Here is a 27,204-nt window from a genome sequence, read left to right as displayed (position 1 = left end):
CAAAAAGTGTCCGCAAATTTTGTCCGCACGATTACGTCGTTCTCTGAAGATAAGTGTGTGAAGGTGTGATTATGTTGTCGTGGGAAAAATTTAGTTGATGAGGTGTAATTAGTCAAATAATTGAACGCGAAAAAATACAAAGACGTCAAAATAGCCATGGACATCGATATGGTACATGGACGTCAGAAGAGCCACGGACGTCGATATAGCATATGGACGCTTTGCTTTCGCACTGTTCCAATGCGGGTCGCCGCAGTGATCTCAAAGTTTTTTTCTATGGCGCGGTGCGTGGGACATCAGTACACATGGGTCACCAACGCGGAATTCGTATGTGCCCCGTAAATGATGCACAATTGAATTTCTTCGCTCACGTATAGTTTAACTTCTAATTCCAGCCGCTAAACTATGGCTATGACGTCACAAGTAGGATTAAGGTTTAGGTTTATGGGGATGTTTAACGTCCAAAAGCGACTCAGGCTATGAGGATCGCCGTAGTGAAGGGCTCAGGAAATTTCGACCACCTGAGGTTTTTTAACGTGCAACGAACATTGCATAGTACACGGGCATCTAGAATTTCGCCTCCATCGAAATTCGCCCGCCGCGGCCGGATTCGAACCCGCGTCTTTCGGGTCCGCAGCCGAGCACGCTAACCACTGAGCCACCGCGACGGCCACAAGTAGGGTTAAGGTCGAGTGAAGTAGGACCACACCACGTCGATATTCGGATCGCTGGAGGCACGCGCTGGAGAGAGAGTCCAGGCACGCGGCCTCAACACACGCGCGCGCGGTTGTCGCGGTCTTCCGAAACCCGCGCCTCGCGGGAGTCGTGGAAAGCCCCACACACACAGAGGAGCGCAAACCAACCTGCAGGAAGACGAAAAAGTGGAACGGCGGCTTAAAGAAACCCCCAAACACTGAAAGAGCAGTGGCAAGTTGCGTGGAGAGAGGGAAGAGAGAGGGAGAGGAGAAAGAGGCGGCTGCTGCCAGAGTCCAGGTGCGTCCAACGAGCTGGCCAAGATTGGGGATGACAGGCCGCCACAGCTGACATCGAGCGAGTTCGGGTGAAAGAGTGGGCACGGATCTCCGGGAGAGGGGGGGGGGGGGGGAGAGAAAAATAGCTGTGAGAGCGCAGGTTGCGATCGCGCGAAAGGTTCTGACCCCCCCACCTTCCCCGCACTCAAATCCATAACGCATGGATGAGGCGGCAGCAGCAGCAGCAGCAGCGAAGAGCTGGAACGCAAGCAGGTGCGAATGCGAGAGAGAGAGAGAGAGAGAGAGAGAGTGCAAGCACGCATGCATGAAGAAAGCTGTCGCGCGACCGACCGCACGTCCCAGCGAAAGAAACGCGGCGGCTCCCCCGCGAGGAAGTTGCTTCTGCTGAACGTGCATTCATGTTTCATAAACGGCGCCCGAGACGTGTCGTACAGGTTAGGTATGCAGCGTATAAACGATTAGGCCGCCGGCATGCGACTGCACTTTTACCGGCTGGCGGCAAGAGCGGGCTGCCGCCAGCCCGTCGCATGGAGTTGAAAAGCGAAGCAGTCATTGCTCTTTTCTTTTTTTAAAGAACAGATAGTCTCTCGAGCTGTGTGTATACGTCATCGGGTTGTCGACGCGACGACTCTTCCCACATGCTTGAGCAGCGTCAGGCCAGTCCCATTGAATAGCCACGTACGACAACAAAATATCAAAGGTGAACGGGTTTCTACGACTTTTCCAAGCTGCGCCGTCGGAAATATGTGAGAGGTACGTCGTGTATAGAGTGGGGAAAGCTCGAGGGCTAATGTTTCAACCGCCTCTGGCTTTTTGCTGCTCGCACCGGAACTCTGCCGCGATCGAAATCCGTCGGTCAGCAATCGATGCTTGCTCTTCACGCTCAAAAAAAAAAAAAAAAAGCGAGAATGGGGTGAAACGCTACTGCGATGTTCCATCTTTGTCCTGATCGCGTGCGCGATCCGACCAAAGGAGCGACCGGCGTTGCGAGCATACAGCGTAGAGGGCCTCTTGGCGCTTCACAAGAAACACTGGAGTTTTATTTCTCGGCAAACGCACGAAGCAGGTGCACGTGCCAAAAATATTTACGCTCTTTGCTGCGCGAGAAAATAAAACGCAGCGCAACTTTTACGCTTGCATTTCTGCAGTAAACAGGCGGTGGCGGGCACTGAAACGCTCTTACATAGGCTCTTACGCACAATCACGGATACAGGCCAAGACAAAAGCGGCTTTTTTCCGTCAAAAGCTTCCAGCCAATGGCGTCGGCCGTTTCACACGAATCTACTGGCGTGACAATGCAGACAGTGGCAGATGAAAGGGGACATCCCGCTCTCTGCATTGTCCGGGATAGCCCCTTCCCTGCACTGTCGCGCGCCACTCCCTGCACTGAAAGACCGCGGCGGTCGAATTCCGATGGAGGCGAAATTTCTAGAGGCCCGTGTACATTTCAAGCAGCACAATCGGCTAAATGATTTGTTTGTGTCTGTGGTGGTGGTGGGTGGTGGTAGTGGTTTATTTAAAAAATAAAAAGTGAAGCAAAAGAGTGTTGCCGGCCGCGGCAATTGCTATCTAATATCTTAAGCACCCGAGCTGCAGCCGGCGGAAACGAAAGGGAAAGGGAGAGGATAGTGAGGAGAAGTGTAGAGGGGAGCGACAGCAAGAAAGGACAGGGGAGAGCTTTGTACACTATTTACAAAATACGAAGAACGTTTGAGAGCGCTACAATCGCGGCACGCAACTGAGCGGACATGTCACGTGGTACTTTGTATTTCACGGGGCACCTGCAGTGAACAGAACAAACTAATACGTAATAGATAGAAAGTTGTGAACTGGTAAATCAGACATTTTGCGGACCGTTCTACAACTTTCCAATTGGATTTTTTTTTTGCCGGACTTCGCTGCTTGCAAAGTAATTTAATTAATCTCGACTAATTATGCAAATCAGCGGAATACAAAAACAGTGTGACTTGCTCCACACAACAGCCAGCAACATTCGGTCGCGTCGTCTCAGAGTGCCTCGGGATACTTTTAAACCATGGATAAATTTAGCTGCGACACCCTGTACAATGCGCCTTCCCCACCGCCTATCTTTATCGGATGAGCAGAGGTGGCGCCATCTCAAAACATTCCAGGTGTCCCTCCAGGCTCAGGCTTCTCTATACATTTGGCCAGCGAATGAAAGCTTGCGCTTTCGCTTACGACACAAGGCGACTCCTTATAAAAAATGGTCTATAGGCAGTCTATAGACTTCTTATAAACTCTATTGCCTTCCTATAGATATTTCCTTTCGTCGAATCATAGTATACTGTCTATAGACAAGTCTACTAAAAGTGCATGGCCATAAATCTACAGATTGTCTATAGCATTTGTACTGATTATAGACTTCTCTAGGATTTCTCTATACAGAGCCTATAGACTTTATAGACAAGTCTATAGACAGTCTATAGATGTTAAATTTTTTTTGTAAGGGGCGACGCAGTTCGTTCCACATAAAGCGCCCATACACCTACTGCCTTGCAACTGCCACGGCGCACACCTCTAAGTAACCTGCCTCTGGCGCACTATAACACTAGGTCGTTGCGCAACAAATCATCGCCGACGCACCAAAGAGCTGCAGCCAAGTGCAGAGATAGGCGATTCCGGTCTCAGAGGCCCATGGCGGTTACCGTCGGCGATAGACAGCGCCCTCCCTTGCATACTAAAACAGACACCACGTTCCCCCTGCAATCGTTTCTTTTGTGCGAGACAAGTCGGAGGGTTTCCGCTCGGACTTCGCAGACAAGCGCACTTATAACTTCTCGGGCACGCACCACCCGTACGCCTCCTGTCTTTAACCATGAGCTGGAGGTTGTTAGAAGCCACACCCGCTGGAGCATAGCAAAACCGCAGAGATGAATGCAAGCAGCTAACGAACTAAAGATGCCAGCTGCGATAACGGAAAGGGACCGTGGCTGCTGTTCCCAACACACAACGGGGGTGAGGTGTCTTTTTCTGCACATGCATACATGCTGTGCCGTCGCTCTCAATATCCCAGCTGTCCACCCTTATGAAAATGGTCTACAGGCTCTGCAGACTTCGTATAGACTCTACTGCCTTCCTATAGATATTTCCTTTTGTCTATTCATAGTCTACAGACTAAGACAAAGTACACTAAAAGTGTACGGCCATAAATTATAGACTGTCCATAGACTCTCTATAGGATCTGCATTGCCCAGAGACTAATCTATAGCATTTGTCTGCAGAATGCCTATAGACTTTATAGACAAAAGTCAGTGCACAGTCGATAGACGGTAAAAGAAATTTTTGCGAGAGCAAGTCTTCAAAACACTGCCACTCACTAGCGCCAAGTACTAGCAACAAGTGTTGAGTGCACATGTGCCTAACGACGTCTCTATAGGATCTGTACTGCCCCAAGACTAGTCTATAGAATTTGTCTATACAGTGCCTATAGTCTTTATAGACAAATGTCAGAGCACATTCTATAGACAGTCTAAATTTTTGGGAGGGCAAGGCTTCAAAACACTGCAACTCACTGGCGCCTAGTGCTGGCAACAAGTGTTGAGTGCACATGTACCTAACGACGACCCCCCTTGCTCCCGACTCTCACTGCCTAATCGGTGCGGCTGTATACTCTAATGACCATTCGCAGCCATCGCTGCTATCATCCATTTTCCCATCCTACACAACTGCTGTCGCGCAGCCGCGGTCTTCTACATAACTTGCCCACGACTGATACCCAACGCTCATAGCCCGTAGATCGTAGTTCCGATCCTACCATACCAAAGCCGTTATCATTTTAAGCAGGCGCTCGTAAATGCCGAGGCACCCTACTGGCGGCAGTAGTGAATTTGCTGTTGCATTAGCAGCAGGTAGGAGCGCAGTCGATCGCTTGTTACCGCCCAATCTAATCAGTGAGGAAAGTCTCCAGCGGTCGCAATTCGTCAAGCTGACGTTGAACGGGAAAAAAGCACATGCGAACAGCAAAACAGCGACAATCGCACTCGTGCGTTAGCTGCATCTACAGACAACGCGGGTGAGATACGGCGAGCTCTGCGGTATGCAGCGACGTTACATGCATATGTCAATCACGGCGGCAGCGCAGGGGGGAGGGGGGGGGGGGGCACAGACCCCCTCCGTCCAGAAAAGAGCGCGCAGCTGTGACGGTGCATAGCAGCATTTTGAAAAGGGAGAAAACACGCGAGGTAGTGAAAAACACGCCGCGGCAGCAAGCTGGCTACAGGCGAATTCCGGCCGCGTTTTAGAAACTGGTACGAGAAGGCAATCAATCAATCAATCAATCAACCAACCAATCAATCAATCAATCAATCAATCAATCAATCAATCAATCAAATGTTTATTGAGAGAAGGTAGCCACATGTATGTTTGCAAAAGTCATTCCAACAGCAACAACTTCCACCTCAGTGCACTCACCAACTATGACGACAAAAAATTTGAACTGTACACTAATGTTCGAATATTCGAAGGAGGAAAAAAGAAACAAAGAAGATTTTTTCTCTACTTTCGAACTGAATGCACATTGTTTTGACACTGTGCTTACAAAAACGCGTTTGCATCGTCTCCACGTGTCGGATAGATGGGTCAGTTAACGCAACAGTTACCGCCACCTATTCTCGGCCCATGACCTCGTCTCCTCCTCACCCTCTTCCTGGCAAAGCCGAGGGCGAGAGAAGTGAAATGGCCCAGGACTACCATGCATTTCCCATCCTCTTCCCGCAGCTAAGCACACGATGCTCCGGGCAAACTGACTTTCCGCTCGCAGCTAAAGTCCCTGTAACTGGCTGTGGCCGCTGAAGGGGAAAAAAAAAAACATCCAAAAGCGCGATCCAAAAGACTGATTTACAAATTCCAATTCCAACTTCGATGGAAATATTTCGATTGAATCATGCGTGGAGTCCTTTCTGGTGATTCGGAGATAACAGACGAGCGCCAGCGCTGCGACAGCATAAAGGGTAGCTACATCATTTTGATAATTCCACAATTTTAAAGGATTGAAATCTAAGTAGGTGGCAGCACTGCATCTTTTGGCGGCAGCATTTGAAACAGTGACGTAATCGACGATTAATCCTCAGGCATCTTCCCAGGCGCACTTTTAAAACGAAAATTTCAAGCAAGTTTCTGCACTTACTGAAATTTTCGTTTCAGAACTGCTCACTTGGAGTCTGCCTATAGCAAACAGTATAAATACACTTAAGGTTGCACAACTGTACTTCCGTAAAGTCCAGTCACATCACTGAATATGTAATTTGTAAGTCGCTGACCGAGAGTGTTCATCCGTATTGTACGTTAACCGAGAAAATCGACGCGCCCCAACAGAACTCACGCTTCCCAGCGCCTGTCAGTCGCCCGCCTGAATCTTGGCCAATCCCCCGCAGATGGTACACGCCTTTGAGGACAACAACAACAACAAAAAGCAACAGCACACACGACGAAGGCGCGTGCACAAAACAGCTAGTTTGCGTTGCCTCGAAAACACGCCAACTCACAGCGAACGGGCCCGAGCAACCCCACAAGGCCTCCGCACGCTGTCGTGACGTCACGCAAGCAAGATGGACCAGCTCGCCATGACGGCGAGACACGTGCAGGCTCGCGCCTGGGAGAGGAGGTCGAGCGGAGAAATTCCCGCTCTTACAGGTTACTGCATTGCAACCCATAGACACAAACTGGTTGGCCCCAGACGGCGCAATACTACGAGACTTGCACCTTGTCCCAATGTCGCTTAGCTTCCTTCTTCCTCTGAAACAACCCACATTTCCTTATTTTTCTGCGTACAACGGGCATAACGCATCCGCGATTTCACCGAAACGGGAAAGAACAGCCGAAAAATGCAACCCCCTGCCCCCCCTACACATTTTTTGTTTCAGCGGTGGGTCTATTTTTGTCAAGGTCGTAAAACATCCGTTCGTCGCTGGTTTCTCCGTTCTCAGCGCCAGAGGAACGGGTGACAGGCGAGGATTTCAGATCCATAAAGAGGAAATGGGGGGGGGGGGGGGGAGTGAAATTAACGGTAGGCTTAGTCCAAACCACTGCTCCAAACTATTACATGCCACCCCCCCCCCCCCCCTTTCTCTCATTTCCTTTCGACCTCTTTCCTCTCTCTCCCTGAAACTTTCCGCACGTGGCGACGGTTGTGACAGCGATAGCAGACAGGCACAGGCCCGTGTGCATATTCCAGTTTTTTTCCTTTTCTATACGACCTCTACTACTACGAAGAGACAGCACGTGCGTTAAGACTGGCGGCTCGCATTGTGGCTGCAGCTGCAATAACTACAGGATACTGACAACCGTGACAACTGGTGTGCAATGTCGAGCGCGGTGCAGGGGCTCACACTGCAAACCTTCAGCACTGCCGTTCGAATCTGCTTTGCAAACTCGGGCAGCCGCAGAGAGGCATTAATAACGAAGACCAATCAAAATTCCCGAAGGGAGCGCGTGCGTGAGGGAAAAGGTGAATGCCCAGGGGTTGGTTTTAGTTACGACTGACTTCCGAAGCTACACTGCTGTCCCACGCAGAAATGACACTCGAAAGAGCAAGGGGGACTGCGAGCATGCAATGACACTGGCATGAAAATTTTTCCACGCTAGTTGGTGCACGCCCTATCACGGATGGTTACAACGTAAGACGACGTAGACGAGCGAAGAAGCGAGGCTAACGGGGTACAGCGCGATGCGCTGCAGCCTGCTCTGCTGAGAATGGCAATTCAATGCACGGTGATACCGAGGATGCATACACCTTGGTGCGGGTATAAACCCCGTCCTCAAACGTGGCCGTTTTTCAATTATGCAACGACACTTGTCGTAAAGTAATAACCAAAATGTTGGGAGCCTTTGGTAAACTATGGCGGAAATTACCGCGCGGCGCGAATACTGTGGCGAAGGCCAACTAGCTCCTCTGGAAAAAAAATCTTTTACATCTTTACAACCTGTCACGTTAATTTGGACTCCAAGGTAATTGGAACTTCAAGTGAAGTTAATTGAAACTTCAAGTGAAGTTAATTGAAACTTCAAGTGAAGTTAATCAAGTTAGGTTCATTGGAACTTCAAGTGAAGTTAATTAGAACTTCAAGTGAAGTTAATTAGAACTTCAAGTTAAATTAATTAGAACTTCAAGTTAAATTAATTAGAACTTCAAATTAAATTAGAACTTCTGGTCTGTCGGACCGTGCAGTACGCTGAACCACGTAGTTTACTGAAACAAGCTACGGTTCAGTCAACATGAAGTGAACAGTGCGAATAAATGACATTCAGTGAGATTCGATTGCAATCGAATCTTCTCCAGCGAAAAGTAGAAGAGCGAATCTTTTTCGCTTAAGCAAATGCGCTATACCATAACACAGAATGGGCGATACGAATGTGGTTGCTATATGCGCGTATCGGTTGCCGGCTCGTGGCGACAAAATTGAAAATGCGCCTCTTCACAGCTGGATCGCGATCGAAGATATTGCGCGCTTCTTTTGGCAGCTGCCACCGGCAGCCGGATACGCTCGCTGTTTACGCAGTCAGCGCAAATGCGTGGTGGGACTTGCACACGTGCCCATAGGTGTTATTTTTAGGTTTAGGTTATCGTCTTACTTGGCTTTTTTTTAAAATCACGTGACCAGAAAAGCTCGCAAGCAAAAAACGCACACAAAAGAAAATATACGCAGCTCCTGTGCGATCGCACTGCAGCCAAGAAGACAACGGAGACGTCCAGAGAGCTCACCGTTTTACCGCACCACAAAAAGCGCCCCAATCTAAGATGCCAAATGAAAAAAAAAATAATGAGAAGAGGCAAGCCAGCAGGACAATCGCGCGCTGCCGCTCCGCAGCGCACACAGCGCGTGTACCGCCAGTGCTACTTTTGACCTTTCAAATGCTGTGCTATCAGGTCAAGCGAAAAGAGTCACAGTCACAGGCCTAAAACACCGCACTAATAATACCCCCTTTGCCAAAGGTAACCGAGTAATTTTACTTTTTAACCGCATAACGAAGCCTTTACGGTACCCCTAAATACCGAAAGGTGTCAGAACGTCAGGACAAGGGCTCACCTTACTTAACACAGAATCGGGGCTAAAGGGCTGCCATAAGTGCTTCGCTACGCTGCTAAGAAACAAATCACCTGTGCCCGGTTACTTTAGGCAAAGACTCCAGGCGGTGAATTATCTCTAGGTGTGTGCGCGCGTGTCATCCTAACAGCTGCTAGGAGCGCCACGTCAGTTGCATAGACTAACAAACTTAACGCGTGCCTCCACTGATTTCATCGAAATGTTTTCCGCAACAATTTAATGCGCGGCCAATCCGCTCTCCACCAACTCCGCCAAGAACTCCTACGCCACAAGCTTCACCGCCATGCGCCGTGCTTGAGACGCGCACCTGTAGAGGGAGCCACTTTCCGCGCTGCCAAGCGGTGACCCATGGTACTACCAGCCGAATGGCCTCATGACCCCGGCTCCAATGCCAAGACGCGAGTTCCGACCCCAGGTCAGCGAAGTCAAAAAGGCCTGCGCCACGAGCTTCGAGAGCAAACTAGAGGACTGCAGCGTGGTTCGCGGGTTCGCTCAGAAATGCGCATCGACTACAGAAGGCAAGCAACGCGGGCTAGAGTGCGAGAATTCCGCCTCATCTAAGCCTCCCCCCCTCCCTTCTCTGTTATTCACCTACCTATTTCAATTCAACAGTATCTTTTGAACCATTAGGCCGTTACCCGTTTCGAAACCAGACCCCCCTCCCACTCCCAAATAGGTAAACGAACCATTTCGCTTGACGCTCATAACGCAACGAAAACAACTGCGCGAAAAGCTGCCAAGGCCGTCCCAAGCCCGGCTGCGAATGAGGTATACCACCTCAATATGAAGAAAGGCCCCCAGGATAAGAGGGGGAGAGAGAAAGAGAACATGGGTGTCCCGCTTAGGAAGCCACGCGCTGCGAGCGAGACGGCAGCGGCCGGCGCTTTCACCCTAGTCACGCAAACGACGAGCATAGCCCACGTGCTTACAGCGGCGGCGGTCTCTCTGGTCAGACGCGTCGCCCTGCCAATGCGGTAGGGGGCAGCCCCATCAGAGACAAAAAAAAAAAGATGAAGAAAGATAACAGCGCGATACGGTGCCAGAGAGGTTTTCTTCCATCGACCTCAACCTAGCCTTCCTGTCTGTCTGTATACGGCCGAGTCCCGCCTTGCCTCCGGCGGAAGACACACGACAAGCGCAGATGGGGAAAGCGGCATAGTGCAGAGGAAATTGAAAAAAAAAATAAAAAGAGGAAGACCTCAAAATAAAGAGAAGAGACAGACAGAGAGGGAAAGAAAAGCAAGGGACTGCAGATCCGCCCAGACGAGCGGAAAAGAAGCACGTGTGCACTGTGTCAAGGTCCCCGACGCTCGCGTTCAACGCGGATGTGTATACATGGTGCCGACGATACGCCGAGGAGCCTGACGTCACTCCGCAGATAGATTGTACTTGCCTAGCACACTCCCGCACATCGGACAAATGCGCCCATGCTTTTAACTGAAAGGGCCCGCCAACACAGCAAGCCTGGTTTAAAACGGCTCAGCCTGACGTCTTTGGAAATCACTGCACGGCATGCGAATGCAGATCACAGTTTGAAGAAACGGGAGTTTCGCGCCCGATATTTCAGCTTTAGTTTTCGGCAAATTAGGACGAACATCGCACGGAAATTGCAGCGAAACTGCAGTCGAACATGGCCAACTGTCGTTGCGCGGAAGTCTCTCCTAAATGACTCCGACTAGATTACGCGACACGAATTCTACGCAGAAAGCGTTAAATTATTAAATTAATATAGTTTATAAATGCAGCATTAGCCCTACCTTACCCGTGCCTCTTATCGTCAACTTCGTTCCCGTTATCATCAACTTCGTTCCCGTTATCATCAACTTCGTTCCCGTTATCATCAACTTCGTTCCCGTTATCATCAACTTCGTTCCCCTCATCGCCAACTTCCTTCCCCTCATCGCCAACTTCCTTCCCCTCATCGCCAACTTCCTTCCCCTCATCGCCAACTTCCTCCCTCTCATCGCCAACTTCCTTCCCCTCATCGCCAACTTCCTTCCTCTCATCGCCAACTTCCTTCCCCTCATCGCCAACTTCCTTCCCCTCATCGCCAACTTCCTTCCTCTCATCGCCAACTTCCTTCCTCTCATCGCCAACTTCCTTCCTCTCATCGCCAACTTCCTTCCTCTCATCGCCAACTTCCTCTCATCGCCAACTTCCTTCCTCTCATCGCCAACTTCCTTCCCCTCATCGCCAACTTCCTTCCCCTCATCGCCAACTTCCTTCCCCTCATCGCCAACTTCCTTCCTCTCATCGCCAACTTCCTTCCTCTCATCGCCAACTTCCTTCCCCTCATCGCCAACTTCCTTCCCCTCATCGCCAACTTCCTTCCCCTCATCGCCAACTTCCTTCCCCTCATCGCCAACTTCCTTCCCCTCATCGCCAACTTCCTTCCCCTCATCGCCAACTTCGCTCCTCTCAACGCCAACTTCGCTCCTCTCAACGCCAACTTCGCTCCTCTCAACGCCAACTTCGCTCCTCTCAACGTCAACTTCGCTCCTCTCGTCGTCAACTTCGTTCCTCCCGTCGTCAACTTCGTTCTTCTCGTTGTCAACTTCGTTCTTCTCGTTGTCAACTTCGTTCTTCTCATTGTCAACTTCGTTCTTCTCATTGTCAACTTCGTTCTTCTCGTTGTCAACTTCGTTCTTCTCGTTGTCAACTTCGTTCTTCTCGTTGTCAACTTCGTTCTTCTCGTTGTCAACTTCGTTCTTCTCATTGTCAACTTCGTTCTTCTCATTGTCAACTTCGTCCTTCTCATTGTCAACTTCGTCCCTCTTACTGTCAACTTCGTTACTTCGCGTTGCAGAACCTTCAAATTACGAATCCTCGCAGTGCCAACCCTCACGTCAGACAGCTTTGATCAAAGGTGTCCGGCCCTCGAGTTCCAAATCCAAGGGGAGGGTGAGCAGACCTCGTCGTTACTCGCGCGGAGTTACGAAACTTCTTTACTGATGCACACGCACCGTACATGCACTGAACTCGCGAGCACATGTGGTGCACATGCACTGAACTTCAACTAGCGCGAGACGCGGGAACCAATTTCCATTCAAGCCGTCCCTATGTCGGCGCTCGACGCAGAACTCTGCACTCAGATTCCTCGGTCCGCGTGTACTACAAACAAATCGCAGGGGGCAGGCCAAAGCGCTAGCGCCAACACACACACGACTCCAACGCCAGCAAGCACATCCCCGCTGCGTCTCGGCGGTGGTTTTGCTTACGAAACGATCTCGCCTCTTCCATGTGCACACGCTACACGATCGATGCGGTGTCATAGTGGGTTCCTGCGTGACGCGTGGAGAGTCGTGGAAGAAGGCATTGTTTGCGCACACGTTCCCGGATGCCGATGTCGCCGCAGGGGTGATTAATTAGACGCCATTGTCGCAGTCTTCCCGCGTGCACAATCCTTTGCCCTTTTCTTTTAGAAGCAGCAAAATACGAAACAACAAATAGGCATCGCTGGGAACTATCAATTTGACACGTTTCGCGTAGCTAGCGAAGTTCGCGAACAAACAGTGATCGAAAAAATTCACAACGGCACTGAATTCCGTTATATGAACTGCGACGTCAGCAGCTTCTGAAGCCTTGCATCACTTCCTGTCTGCTGACGTCACATTCCTCGAGCGATGGGAATGGTCCCATTTGGTAACGTCACTACCTACCAGCGTATGGGCGAATTTTACGACCGATAATGCATTTTGGTACCACGGGGCTTCTAGTGCCATCGAATTAAAAAAAAAACGCCCACACGGTATGAACACAGATTTAAGCCACGACGCGATCAGCCTGAATGAAGTAAAGTTGGAATAACCGAAAGATAGGACGGCTTGGAAGTTCTCGCGCACGGTAACGGGGCACACTACAGTTATAAACCAATTTCAAACGCTATAGCGTTTCAGTGGCGACCATGCAACGAGAAAATTGCAAGGTTGACAACGTAGTCGTCAGAAAAGAATTCGTAGCAGTGCGTGAGCTATACGACCCGTCTCGCACCAACACTCCCTTGGCGTCCACTTTGCCGCAACCATACTATAAGAACAGTAACCTTATATTCCGCAGCTTCCAAAGGACAGGGTTAACTAACTGGAAAGACATGGGAGAAGCCTCTTCCCAGCAGTGGGCGTAGTCAGGCTGATGATGAACCATCTATTCCATGCATCGCACGTCCTGCTCATGACCACATTTTTTACCTCATTCAAACTTCAGCTTGCATACGCAATCGCTGCGTGAACTCAAGGAACTGGCGAGGCATATACGGCGTGGACACTCGACCTTTACTCGTGGACGATAACCACGCAAAATATATAGGCGTATGAATCACGTGACCGAAGCCATAGTTTTCCACGCGCGGACGTTGCAAAGCCCTACGGAGACGCAAAAAAAAAAATCAACAACAAAAAAAACGGATAATCAAAACATCTCAACCAACATGCGTGGTACTACCCATTCCTTCTGCGCCCCCGTGTCGTTCGCGGAGCGACTCAAGCAGCAAACCCACAAAAAAGTATTTTCTCCCCGATCTCCTCTAATCTTAGCAGAGACAATCGTTCACTTTTCCTTTCTTTTTTTAAATACTTTTTTCGCCCCACAGCTCTCGAGCTGCTCTCAGCTTCCTCGCGAGCTTTCGCGGCGTTATTATGCGGCGTGCACGCTCTCCCCGGAGCATCCACCAGGCAGTCTGCCAACACCGCGCTTCGTTGCCATACACACGCTGTTCCAGTGGAAAAGAAGCCGGCGGAATGAAGAAACAAACAAAAATACAGCGCGTCTTTTACAGCCCTTCTGCCGAGATAAGCCAGACGGCTCGGGGAGAGAAGCAATGTCGCAACGTTACGTTAAACGGTGCCAAGGGTCGTGATGTGAGACCACAGCGTGGCTGTTTTTCAGCGCAGTCGGCGAACGAGCCCCGCTCTATAAAAATTGCCGCAACGACGCACGGCGTTTAGTGAGGAACCGTTTTTATTTTCTTCTGACAAGGTGCGTAAGTACAAGCACAAGTACAAGCATGTACATTATAAGAGGAAACACTGCGCGCGCACGCAGTGTTTCTTTTGTGTGCATGCCCTTCCCCTCACAAAAATCTCTTTAGACAGTCTATACACTGTCCATAGACATCTGTCAGTAAATTATACAGATTTTCTATAGACTTGTCTATAGGCACTACAAATCCTACAGACAGTCCATAGACAATCAAAGATTTATGGCCATACATATTTAGCAGACATTTGTCTGTAAACAGTGATGAATAGACAAAAGATGTCCACGGGAAGCAAACAGTACATTAAGAGCTTATAGAAAGTCCATAGACCATATTTAGAAGGGCCACATGTCCATTTCCCTTTCTTGATTTTATCTTGAGTACTGACTCGCATTTGTTTAACCCACTCTGCTTTTTTGTCGTTACCCCCTGACGAAGCAATGCATGGCAACACACACACGAACACACACACACACACACACGCGCGCGCGCGCGCACACACACAATTCTTACCTCGCACTAAGACTGTCTCGGGAAAAAAAGGGGATGGCTTATATAGGTTTCAGGATCCTTCGTAATAGAAACTTTTAGTTGGGCGCACGCATCTCTCACTGCGTTGCTTACGCTGTAAATGGAGCAAACACGACACTCTGCTAGCCGTGCCATCCAGTGACAAGACATCAAAGCACGTCAACGCTGTGTTGAATTCCCGCCCCCCCCCCCCCCCCCCTCTTAATTACTCTTGACAAGGGTGGTGCTTATGAGCGCCTTTTTTTTTTGTTCCAATAAGAAAAAAAAAACTACGCAAATAGAAGAAAATATAACGACCGACTAAAAGCTAGAGAACTGCTTCGTCAGGTGTCATTGCTACCAGCAAAAAAACAAAAAGAACAGTGCATTTAGCTCGGCCTAAGAGCTTGGAAATCGCTAACTTATCTGGGAAACGGGAGCCAGTTGTCGCTTATACCTCTACTCGTGGGAGAGAGTGTGCGAAACAAAAGCGAACCGCTATTATTTACAGCAAGGTGTCGCGTCGAGGAATGCAGCGGCGACATGTATTTTATCCGAAGCGGGCGAGCGGGGCGCCGCCGTCTAGTCAACGCATCCCATAACGCGTCCCGCGACGAGATACGTAGCGTACTGCGCATTCGCTGCCCGCAGAGTCGCTGCGTACGCTCAACTGAAGTCTGTATAGTGACGCTCCGCCCACATTCAGCCTCCGCGCGCAGAATTCCTCCACGACGAAAAAGTAGTCCGCTGGTTTAACGTTTCTTGTTACGTAAACAAGAAGCTTACCACAAGAAAAAGAATTATGAGCTCTGGAATTCTGATACGTGGCTTGTTTGATATAGTCGAACATTAAAGAGCTGATTTCGTTTACAGTTGCGATTAGCCAGCGGAATAATACAGGACGCCGCGGACCGCGGCCCAGTGTTAACAACTGCTCTTTTTTTTAAGTTGTATCCTACTATAGAAGTGTCTGATGATCGCCACCTCACACCAGACTATCCCGTGGACGGCACGTGTCCCGCAATCGCATTCTTTGATGCGCGGTTGTTTCTTACGTCGCCCAGGTGATCCCTTATGCGTCGCGGAATGTTTCCGGTTTCCCCGAAGTAGAGAGAGCGGCAGTGTGTATACCTTTAGTCTGCGCAGATTACAGCTGGCTATGGCCAACAGCGATGCAAGAGAAACGAGCCCATTGATTACTTCACGAGAACCTTTCATGAGACCAGGTTCGCTGCTGGGCACACCACATATAGAGGTGTCCTAGCAGTAGATCTAGTCATCTTGTACACAAAGTAGTTCCTGTCACCGCCGAGAGTTAAAACGAGCGCTGGCAAAGCGAAAAGAGACGCAGTACATGGCAAAGAAATAAACCTGGTGATGACCCACTTATTTCTGGTAAAGCCTGAAATGTTCGCGCTGAAATGTAAAGAAGGCAACAAAACGCCCCCCTTACAAGTTGGAGACATGCTTCCAGAGGGATCGGATAAAAAAGTAAAAAAAAAAAATGCGCGACCGGCTGGTATGCAAGAACTTGAGGGGGAAAAACCCAACATCTTGTCAAGCACCGAATGTGCAAGATCGGAACGTGTAGCAATCAATGCCCCTCAAACAATCGCGGCAAGGCCCGCAAAACGTGAAACGAAACAAATAATAAAAAAAAAAGAATCGTGCCCCAACATCATTCCTCTTTCAACTGCGTTCAACCCCTTCCTTCCTCACCGAGCCGTTCCACTGGCCGTGCAGTGATAACGCATCAGACGCTTTTCCAGTTGCGTTACGCGCATTGTTCCGGGCCTAACGATACGCCCACCGAACCAGAGCGAATCTGCAGGAACGGAATCGCCACACCCGACCGACTCGGATGTTTTGCGACAATGGTTTTACCGTCCACCGCAAAAAGTGGACGAAAAAAAATCAAGACGTCGTCGCAAAGTCATCAGGTAGATTTACATTAAACGATTAGACGTCAAGTGTCCAAGTCTCAGGCGAAAGCACAACATGGATAATGACGCTTTGCAGTACAGATGCACCCCGCCATAACATATTTGAAGGGGCCCGGCGATTAGGTTGTTATAGCCGTATCTTCTTTATAGCCCGCGCTGACCGAGCTTCGGAGGGGAATCATCATTCCTTCGTTATATCCATTATTTGGTTATAAGAAGTTTCGACTTAGCACTTAGCGTCACGCCCACGGCTTGCACGCGTAGAAATCAACGTCGCTCACAGCACAGGCGATATACGGCAGCCAACGACCAAACGACACTACAAAAACCACAGAACAACTTATTCTTTAAAACTCCTGCGAGAGAGTGCACACGCGATTTCATCGGCGAAGGTACCCCTGAAACCCGCATCGGTTTCCCTACGGGCTACACGTGTAGCGGAACGACTTTTACGGTGTCCACGTTTAAGTTCCCACAGTGGCAAAGGGGTCACAGCTGTGGTTAAGCGCTCTACGTGGTTGACATACGCAACGAATGACCGACAGAACACGTGTTCCAACGAATGACAAGGCGCGTATTTGGGGCGATTTAGACTTCTCGAAACGCGACGGTCTTGTCAAGCACCGTAGCAAACGCGCCTCCTCGCCATGTGCGCCGTGTCTATGCGCCGTTGTCAAATCATGCCGTCCAGTTTCCAACTCGCCAAACAACATACCATGATCAACGAAAATTTCGGCTGATTCCTAGAAATGCACAGTTCGAGGACCAAAAAAGCGCGAAGAAGTCAAGGCCTACAAGCATGAAAGAGAGTCGTCCCTGTTCTATTTGAAGTCCTGTTTCCAATACTGTGACAACCGCAAATCCTAGACCTGGAGTTAGACACAGTTTCTTTCTTAAGCAACTTCAAGAAACCCCAAAAAGTCTTCGCCCCCCATTTAAAGGCGAAGAAAGGTAGCGAAAGCTCTGTGACACCCCAACCAACCCAGAAAGCGCTAATGTCCAAGTTCACCTGGCGCCCAGGGCCTTCTTGGAACACAGCTGGACCACACTGAGTCAAAGCGTCTAAACCATTGGATGACATTCGCATGGAATTTGGACAAAGGGTCGCAGCTACAGCTTCCTTTCGCGACATAATTAAAGTCGTCACTGCGCGGAAAGGTCTACGCGCAACTACCGCTCAAAAAATCGCACAAACTCCGTTTACCTGGGGCCTTCTGGTTCCGGTCCGCATTCTTCTTCTTGTTCTTCGTGGTAGCGGAAGAGGCTTCCTTGGCGCCCGCCTTGAGCATCCCGAGCGCGATGCTCTCATGCTGAAGCTTGTATGTGGACGCCACCATGGCGCTGAGCAGAGCCGTCGCGTCCCGACTCAAATCGTCCGCGCCGCTGACGCTGTCCGCCCGCGACTCGCCGCCGCTCGCCGAAGAGGTGGAGGAGGCGTCGGCGGGCACCCCACGCCACCGCCCGCCGCCGCCCAGTTCTTCTCGCGCCACCGTGCGACGCGGCACTGACACTGCTCACCACTTGACCACAACGCGCGCCGCCGCCGGTAGTAGCAGAACAGCTGCACGGCGTGCTTGCCGGTGCGTACCGCGAAGCGGCTGGTCAGCTAGCCGCCGGCTCTGCCCTTAGCGCACTCTTCGTGCTCGCTGGAGTGCGGCCGCAGCACGCCGGCATCGCGCCGGTCAGCGACACTACTCCGAAAGGTTCACGGGCCGTACAACAGGCCGCCGCAGTTATTACGCGGGCGAGGGGGGACAACACGGAGGCGCAGGTGCACGGGGAGGCCGAGCGATGATGACCACGCGAAGGGAGACGGAAAACCAACACACGCAACACAAACTCCTTCGTTCTTTTTTTCTTTCTCGGCGCTCTAGAGCACGGCGGATAAAGGAGGGCGGACGCGCACACACGGACTTCCGAGAAGCACAAACGCGGCACCGGCAGCAGCAACGCGGCACACACGCACGAGATGAATGCCGCCGCCGCCGCGGCTCGTAGCAGACGACAGAAGCAGCAGCAGCAGATCTCCGAGAAAAAAATGCCGCAGGTGCCGCCTCGCGCCGCCGCCTTGCGCAGACGACTATGTTCGTTCGAGCGGCAAGCAGCCCCCCATGGAGAGATGATGATAGCTCGAGGGGAAGGAGGCGACTTTCGTCCTCGGGAAGATAGCGCGATAACGTGGCGCCGCCTGGTGGTCATAGTGCGAAGCGCTCCTGACGCTGCGCGGCCTCCGAGATCCTCGTCCCGATCCCGGCGAAGCCGTTTAGTTTGCGCCAGGAAACAAAACGGACTCCAGCCACAGCGGCCTTTTCTCCACGACATACAGCCGAGTACACGTCTCAGAAAAAAGCGTAGAGCGCAAAAAGGAGAAAGCATGGCGAAAAAAAAATATGATCGCTCTCGCATCCGGATAGCAATCCGAAAACATGCAACCTTTCGAACAAAAGCTGGCCTGAAGACAGATTGTGGAAGACCGGCCGCAAGAGCTAGCGAGCGCTTTTCGTGAGTCAGGCAGGCAAGGCGACGACCCCGAACTGTAGCAAGTAACACTTTCCTAAGACACGCTCGTTCGCGACTCCGAAAGCCGGTCGACGCGAAAACGAAATTAGAAAGGAACTTCTCATCGCAAGAGCCGCGCAAAAGCGGCTTATAGAGAAACTCCATCGTCGGTGACGATGCGACTACGCTGACATCGCTCAACTGCCGCCTTTCATGTCATTCGGACCTGGACTCAGGTTATGAGAGACGCCGTAGTGGAGGAATCCGGGTAACTTCGACCACCTGGGGTACTTTAACCTGCACTTACATCGCGCAGTACACGGGCCTCTAGCATTTCGCCTCCGTCGAAATGCGACCGCTGCGGCCGGGATCTCTAACCCGGCATGGTGTCGAACGGGTATGGTGCGGTAGCCGAACGCCATAACCACTGGGCCACATCGATGGGTAAATAATGAACCCAACGGCGTAGGTGTGGTTGCTCGCATACAGGTAGCAGTATAAAGTGACTTTCGTTTTTCGAAACTCTTCCTACTTCTGAAATTATGAAAAAAAAAAAACATTTGTGGGGAACCCGAACTTATCACGTATTCAATGAAGGTTTCCGGTATGAAAGTGAATGGGCCAGCTGTTGCCCGGAAAAGCTATTTCCAGCTGCGGCGCCGCGTGCCTATGGAAACCGACACGTAATAAACTCCTCCGGCACGTAATGCTTTAGCACGTAAATACCAGAGGCGCCATCTGGCCTTGCTGGCCGCAAGCAGCTCTCGTTTCCACGTTGCTGCCTCCGAGATCGGCGTCCCCGGAAAACGTCTGCGTCAGGTCTGGCGGTTTAGCGCTGGCGCAAGCTTCCCGGCAAAGCCCGTCTGACCTTCGCCTTCGTGAGTAAGCGAGGCGTACGCTAGACGTCATGCAAAAAGCAGTGCAGGTGCATTGCCGCCGACCTTTCACAGCGCGCTGCGGACGTGAAACCCTGGGTACGCGGATGCAGGCAGTCCAAATACAGTAAAAAAAAAAAAACAAAAAAACTCTATGCAGAAAGGGAGTTGACGAATCCAGGACAACGAATACAGCGGACGTATTCTGTAACGATTCGTTTCGTTTTACGAACTATTGGTTCGCTTCCGCTTGTGCCGTACGTGTACGGCCCACGTCAACAGGAAGCCGCGACAAATGACCGAGGCCCGCAAGATGGGACAGCGAAACATAACGTTACTAAATAAGGCCCGAGACCTGGTTTCAACGCCAGAAAATGCTGCTCTTCTCAGGAAAGATAGGAAACCAAGAGCAGTGGACGACAGCGATCATGGATACACGCCGGAAGAACTGCGCAACAGTCCAGACAGCACGTGTCGAAACTGCCCCACGTAACCAAGGGAAAAGGTCACGCGAAAACAGGCGCAAGAGCGTAGAAAAAAGAATGGTAGAAAAGAGCGAAGAAAAAAGAATCGCGTTGCTGGACTCAGCCAAGCCGAAACGGTCATGGGAACTGAATGATTCACCGCGTGCCGTCGTATGCATTGCCCTGCCGTGTGTGCTCTCACCACACAAACGTTCAGAGCACGTGGCTCTCCAAGTGGAGACGCTTAGCAGCAAATGACACTCAAGTTGCGATTGGCAGCTATTTGCAATCTGGACTGCGAAGTTTAAGGCTTGCCAGTGTCCCCGGGCAACAAGGCGATAGCTTCCCCCGATATGATCGATCCTCTTGGAAGCAACAAGGTCTCGAAGCTTGGTGTTTACGTTTTGAGTCACTGTGGTTTCTATATCACTGCCAGCTCACGGCCGCGCATTTCAGTCCGCCACGAGGTGAGATGTTATCTTCGGTATGTTCATTAGGCTTCCGAGGGACTACGGTCACACGCTGGCGATTCCACGACTATCCGGAATGTCCTCGACAACGCGCGGTGGCTATCTACGCAGCGCGGCATCATGTTTAAACAATGCGGGGTCAAGAACTACAGTCACTGCTCTCCCTATCACCGACAAGTGCGCCTGTTGCCGGAGCTGATCGCGGAGGCCACGGTTTGCGTCGTCTAGTTGCTTTCGTTCCGCTGGAGGGCGCAAGTTACCATATTAAACAATGATGAAAGGGTTCATTCATAACCTCACATACAACGCTGTGGATGGCGGCTAACAGCGTTCGCACAATCACAGATAAACGCGAGACTGTCCTGGCCTGCAGTGCGATATGTACACGGTTAGTGGGGGCACATTCTTTGTTTTTCATAACACTCAAGGGCCGACACGTTCCGACATTGGACTAAGAGAGGCAGCTCGTGGAACTGAAAGTCAGCTGAGCCGCGAGCTCGTGACCGTCCCAAAGGCCACGTGATTTGCTGTGTTGGCTCAGTTACTATGGCGTCCTAGAGTAATGGTCAAGAGGTTGCGGGTTCGACTCTCAACGGCCGCATTTCGATGGGTGAAGATGGTGGTGCTGGCGGCGCCGTCATGATGAAAGTTAACTCTCACTCAATGGCGCCATGAGGGAGAGTGTTGAAAGAGGACGTTAAAAGGGCGGAGAGAGAGAAATAGGCGCCGGAGTGGAGGGTTCCGGGATAATTTCGAGCACTTTACGTTCACAAATATGCACTGACATCAAACGCCACATGGACGTTTCCGTACACACGGGATACGATCCCTTGACTTCGCGATCAACAGCCGGACGACACAGCTGCTCAGTCAACGCGGCTGGTCGGTCATTTCTGTGGAGGCGACTGCATCTAAACGCGTCCGTGCGCTGTGCGATTGTATCGCACGTTAAAAGACCTCAGCTGGTCGAAAACAGTCCGGAGCCCTTCACTACGGCGTCCCCCATAGACCGGGACGCAGCTTCCGCATGCGAAAAATCCCCTAATTATAACAGAAGGCCATAAACTCCCTGGTCGTGAACTGATTGGCACTGAAAACAACACACTTACAAATCAAGTGTTCGTTTGGTTTATGGCGGTTTAACGTCCCAAAAGGGACTCACTCAGGCTATAAGGGACGCCGAAGTGAAGGAAGGGCTCCGGAAATTTCGACCACCGCGCGATCGTTAACGTCCACTGACAACGCATAGTACACGGCCCTCTAGAATTTTGCCTCCATCGAAATTCGACCACCGCGGCCAGGATTGAACCCGCGTCCTTCGGGTCAGCAGCCGAGCGCCATAACCACTGAGCCGCCGCGGCGGCTGAATCAAGTGTTCCGACACAAATGACTGCTACAGTGAAGCCACAGCTTGCCAGTGACTGCTGCTACGACGGTGCACTTTAAACAGAAGGGAGTAGGTTACCCTCTAGGGCACTCCATTTCTATAAATGGGAGTGCGCCAGAGGGTACTTTACTCCGTTTTTACTCCCATAAGGGTGTACTGGTGTTTATAGAGTGTAGCTGTACACAGCCCGTGTATACCGGCGTCATCAGCGGGACACAAGGCCGACAAGCGAGAGAGAAGCCGATCAATGAATGGCGCAGTCAAGAAGAACGGACAAGCGAGAGTACACGGAGAAGAGGGGGAAGCAGGGTTGCAATCGCGCGGCAACCTAGCAACGACGGCGGCCGACACGCGGCGTCACGACGCAACAAGACCGGTGTCGCAACGAGCGAAGCAGCAATGCGGTACACATACAGATTTTCTCCATCCTGGACCTTTTCTTTTGCCCTCATCCGCCGGAATCGAGGCAACAAGTGCCCTCGCTCGACAAACCACCGGTCAAGCTTTTAAACCGCGGCAGTTGCGTAAGCTGTAATTCGCGTTAAAACGGTTTGCGAAGCGATAACCGAAATCTCTGCTTGGTAGCTTGATGTATGTTACTTACTTATTGCATAATATGCCCCTTCCTCCCTCTGTGTTGAATGCCGGGAGGATCAGACCACAAGAAGAGGTAGAAAGTGAGGATGGTAGGGGATATGACGAAGTCTAGAAGGCACACGTCCATACGACCTATAAGTACATATGTCAGGCACGTAGCCAGAAATTTTTTTTCGTGGCGTGCCCGAGGTAACTTTCTGTGTGTGTGTGTGTGTGGGGGGGGGGGGGGGGTTGGAAGCACCCCCCCCCCCCACTCCCCCTTTCGCTGGATACGTGGCTAACACATGTCATACATACCTGTCACGCAAAGCCTTAACACATGCCCCAAGAACGTAACCGCACCACCTAACCCCCCCCCCCCCCCCCCGCCCTACAGGATATTTGGGGCATCTCAACAACTAAACAAATTCGCTCCGCAATCATCACAATCCGCTGACAACTGACGCCGAGCACCTGATCAATGACACTTTCCTATCACAGATGGTAGATGAGTCCTTTAGGGAGGACTCCCCGCTCCACATAAGTACCGCGGGTAACTTTCCTATCACAGTGCAAATCGCAGCTTGCTGTATAGCAAGGCTTCCCTTTACACTATAATCGTGATTCACGCAAGAATCCGCATGTCGTCGTCATCGCCGCACTCTGCCCGCAGTGGAATGTGCGCACGGGGCAGTTTATAGGCGAGAGAAAAAGAAGAAAAAAGGATGCACCTGGCGGGTCTGGCGGCGAACGGCAGTTCACGAAGCGCCGGCGAGCGCTGCAGGCTGTAAAGATAGGGGACACAATAAAGGGGCGAGCGTACACATGTTTTCGGGACGGGCAAAGAGTTGAATCGCTGACCCCAAAACGCGCACGTGTCACAGCTGCCGGCGTCAGTCCAATTACTGCGCAGTTGCCGCAGCCAGCAACGCAAGCCTCCGATTCCATCATATGCGTCCTGTTCCATTTGATCCCTTGATAAAAGGTATCGTATAGCAAAAAAAAAAAAAAAAAAAATCTACGTACTGTCTCGTCGTCGAGAGTAGATGTAAGCATGAAATGCACTAAAGGACAGGCGTAGCATAGGACGGCTCGTAGACATTGATAGCCGCACACGAGTGTTGGGAAGCGTCATTCAAAAGCCGCTTATTTCCTTTGCTAAGCTTTTGTTCGTGGGCTACAGCACGCTCGGCTTTCTTTGCAGCTTTTTAGAGCGCAGCTCTTTGGCGTCCGTTCCTGGGTTTCGCGTCGTCGTCGGCGTTGTCGTCGGCCTCGTAACCAGCTCCGCCCCCCTTTCATCCCCCCAGCGCTAGCAGCGACCGACTGATACCGCTGGATGCCGCTGACGCCGCTAGAGAGTCAAGATAACGTGACTCCATAGAACACCGTCGCCGCCATGCAGAAAGAGGAGGAAAGGGTCCCCCCCCCTGTTCTTGTGTGGCGGATAGGGTGCTCTTCAGTTGCCGACGCGCCGGTTATTTCACGTAGGCCCCGGCACGTCGACGAATACGTGACCACCTTCCCACGGCTAGACCTGGTTCTTAGCGCTGCGGAAGCGAGGGTATCATATTGTTTGTGTCGGCATCGGCGGCGTTGTCCCTGAAACCAACTCCGCAGCTGGGGTTGACTCACTATCGAAAAGGTGAAACAGCTTATTTGCTGCGCTCAAATTTCGCATTAGGAAGTAACGTAATCGTCGGTAATTTTTTTATATGTGCACACCACGCGACGAGCGCTCGCTACGCCGAAAGAGGGGAAGGTGCCAGTACGTGCTACACAAAAAGGTGGCACCAGGGGAGAGGAAAGCACGAGCAACTTCCGCCCCGGCGAATCAGAGAAACCTCCGCTGAAGCCGCAACTGGTCCGCCCACCGCTATGAACCTAACTGAAGGAGGAATTGGCGCTATCGTCTGTATAGTGAAGAACAAGATCTAAAGGTCCTGAAAAGAGGAAAGATCTCTCTCTCTCTCTATCTATCCCTTTTTAAGGCGAAAGCCTTTAATGGCTCATACTGTCGTCCGTTAACAAAGCGTGTCACACGCGTTTAACTAGGGAACTAGAAGAACCTAGAAGCCAAGTTTGATGAGTGCAGATTAATTAGTTATTTAATCATAGGCGAACATGTTGAAATTGCGTCGAAATAGCGCGGACGTCGATATAGCCACGGGAATGGTCTGACGTCACATCCACCGGAAGTCGTCACGGCATAGTGAAAATTGCCGCAGAATGGTCAGAAAAACGTAGGATTTGTGTCAAATTAAGATAGAAAAATGTGTAATAAAGCGTAATTAACACTTAAGATCCCCGAAAGATGTATAATTTGGGTATCGATATAACCACGGGAACGATGTGACATCACATCCACCGGAAGTTGCCACGGCATAGTGTCCTCGGCTTCCGCCTCTCAACACTTTAGTTGCCAAAAACGTCCTCGCAATTTTGTATAGTAAAACTTTCGGTAAATCTTCGGCGCTAGAATCTCTGTGCGCTCAATTTGTATTCAATTTCTGACCCGCGCGGCCGTTGCAGGCGCCGCGCATGCTTCGAGTGTTTCGCGAAATACACGTCAGTCGCGTTATCTCGGGCGCTGTCGCCTGCTTCGAGGAGCCGGTCACAGACACTTTGGCGTCGTGATCCTCCGTGAGTTGGTGATGTCGGTTCTCGACAAATACGGTGGTGCTTGGTTTTGTGCTCGTGACCGTAGAAAATGCGAAGAGTGCGGCGAGACCCGCACGGATACGACGGGAACCGCTACCTGCGCTCGCTTTCTCGGGAGCCACTCATTGCGCATTTCGGCGGCGTAGATCAAGAACTATGACTCAGTCCCTGCAGGTGACGAAGCAGTCATCGTGTATTGGTCCGCAGAAGAGTCGGCACATCGTGGGAACCGATTACGCCACAGCATGTTAACTGAACTCGATTGGTGTCTCGTAATTAGCGTGGACAGCGAAGACCATTGCGTGACAGTCGTTTGCTTTCACGCGTTTACGTAAATACCAAACAATTTTTCTTCTCAATTATCTAAGACTGTAACGTGCATTGTGCATGCATTCAATTGCGTGCACTCACTGTGCACAGAACGATCCTTCTGTACTGCGTGCACAGTATGCACGGAATGATCGCACATGTATAGTTGATATTCAAAATTCCACAAGTGCGCTTTCCCACATAACTATGCTGCCAAAAACAAGATGGCCGACTTCGCTATAAAGAAACTACATGAACTACACGACAGGCGCTAAAGGTGTAGATAGAATGTAAGAAACGTATTTTGGAAGAATCAAACAAAAAACTAGTCTTTCTTGCTTTGTTTCAGCCGGAAACGCATGATCAGCCATCGTGCTTTGGGCAACATTGTTATGCGGAAAAGCGCACTTTCGGAATTTTGAATATCATTTCAGTTGCGCCGTTCGAGATAAACTTAACAACTGTGGTGCGTCGACACACATTATCTGAATTGTATGGAGCGCTGTAACATAGACATATAAGTGCATTTTGAGATATCTTCTCTTTTAGACTGAATGTAACTGGAAGGATTGACATATATATGTCAATAAAGACATAAAAATGATGTTCTCTGTTCTCTCACATCAGCCCAGCGCTGCGGTTACCATTTCTGACCAGCAGCGCAACAATTTTAACATGCCACAACAGCAAAGAAAGGGTGCGCGAAAACCCAATTAAAGCCGGGCGCGCGGCAGCGCAAGGAACAGGCGGACAACGATACGTACAGTCTTTGTCAAAAGTAACCAGGCTGCACATTTTTCTTCTCAGTCGTATATTAAAGCTATTATGCCAGCCCTCAAGCTCTAAACCTCTGTATGGTAAGAAGAACCCCTGTTCTCACCTTCAAAGAACTTTTTGATCTTTAGGGAAGCCGTGAGAGCTCTGTTATACGAACGAGAAGCAAACCATGGAGCCTGGTTACTTTTGACAAAGACTGTACATCCACCTATCTCCCATAGCGGGCCCGATTTTGGACCAGTCCGCGCGTGAAGCAGATGCCACGCGAACACACTCCGCGCCGCGCGTTTCGGTTCCGTTGTCATATCGAACCGACTCGGTACGAACGCCAAAACAGGCTCGCCGAACCGCCTCGCATTATACTGCATTCGGCGTTGTCCCTCGCGGACGCCTGTACCAGTTTACCACCTGTTATCTACCAGTTTACCCAACCACTCATTTCTGTAACACACATCTGTGACAGTAGTAGTAGTAAAAGACTTTTAATCGACCATAATTTACAGGCCGAGCATTTCGACCGCCTGGGCGACCAGAAGCCGCTGTTCTTCTTCCCCTTCAGCGCCAAGCCAGTCGAGCCAGGTGGTGATGGATAGAGAGGGTGGGGGGAAGGAACCCGACTGCTGAGCAGCCGGGCAATAGAAGAGGCAATGGGCCAGGTCCGCATAGATACAGGGGCAGTTGGGACAGGAAGAGTCCGATCGATAGC

The 27,204-nt window shown here is 50.8% G+C and overlaps 1 protein-coding gene across 2 annotated transcripts in view; it reads right to left on the bottom strand.

The window, feature by feature from the left end:
• anne (polyamine-transporting ATPase anne boleyn) overlaps positions 1-27,204 on the bottom strand; it is a 127,778-nt gene that overhangs the window by 81,971 nt on the left and 18,603 nt on the right. Inside the window, exon 1 of one of the 2 annotated variants that reach the window (XM_089574489.1) lies at positions 17,688-18,552. The exons of the other annotated variant lie outside the window; for it this stretch is intronic. Coding sequence (XP_089430615.1) covers positions 17,688-17,820 — 133 coding nt within the window. The 5' untranslated portion in view covers positions 17,821-18,552. Of the gene's footprint in view, positions 1-17,687; positions 18,553-27,204 lie in introns of those variants that run through there. 2 annotated transcript variants of the gene reach the window in all.

The sequence above is a fragment of the Amblyomma mixtum genome, chromosome 2 (assembly GCF_055824585.1).
Source record: "Amblyomma mixtum isolate Tamu chromosome 2, ASM5582458v1, whole genome shotgun sequence".
In the NCBI taxonomy this organism is placed as follows: Eukaryota; Metazoa; Arthropoda; class Arachnida; order Ixodida; family Ixodidae; genus Amblyomma; species Amblyomma mixtum.
Note: the sequence above shows the minus strand (reverse complement) of the source record. Positions and strands in the feature narration are given on the sequence as shown.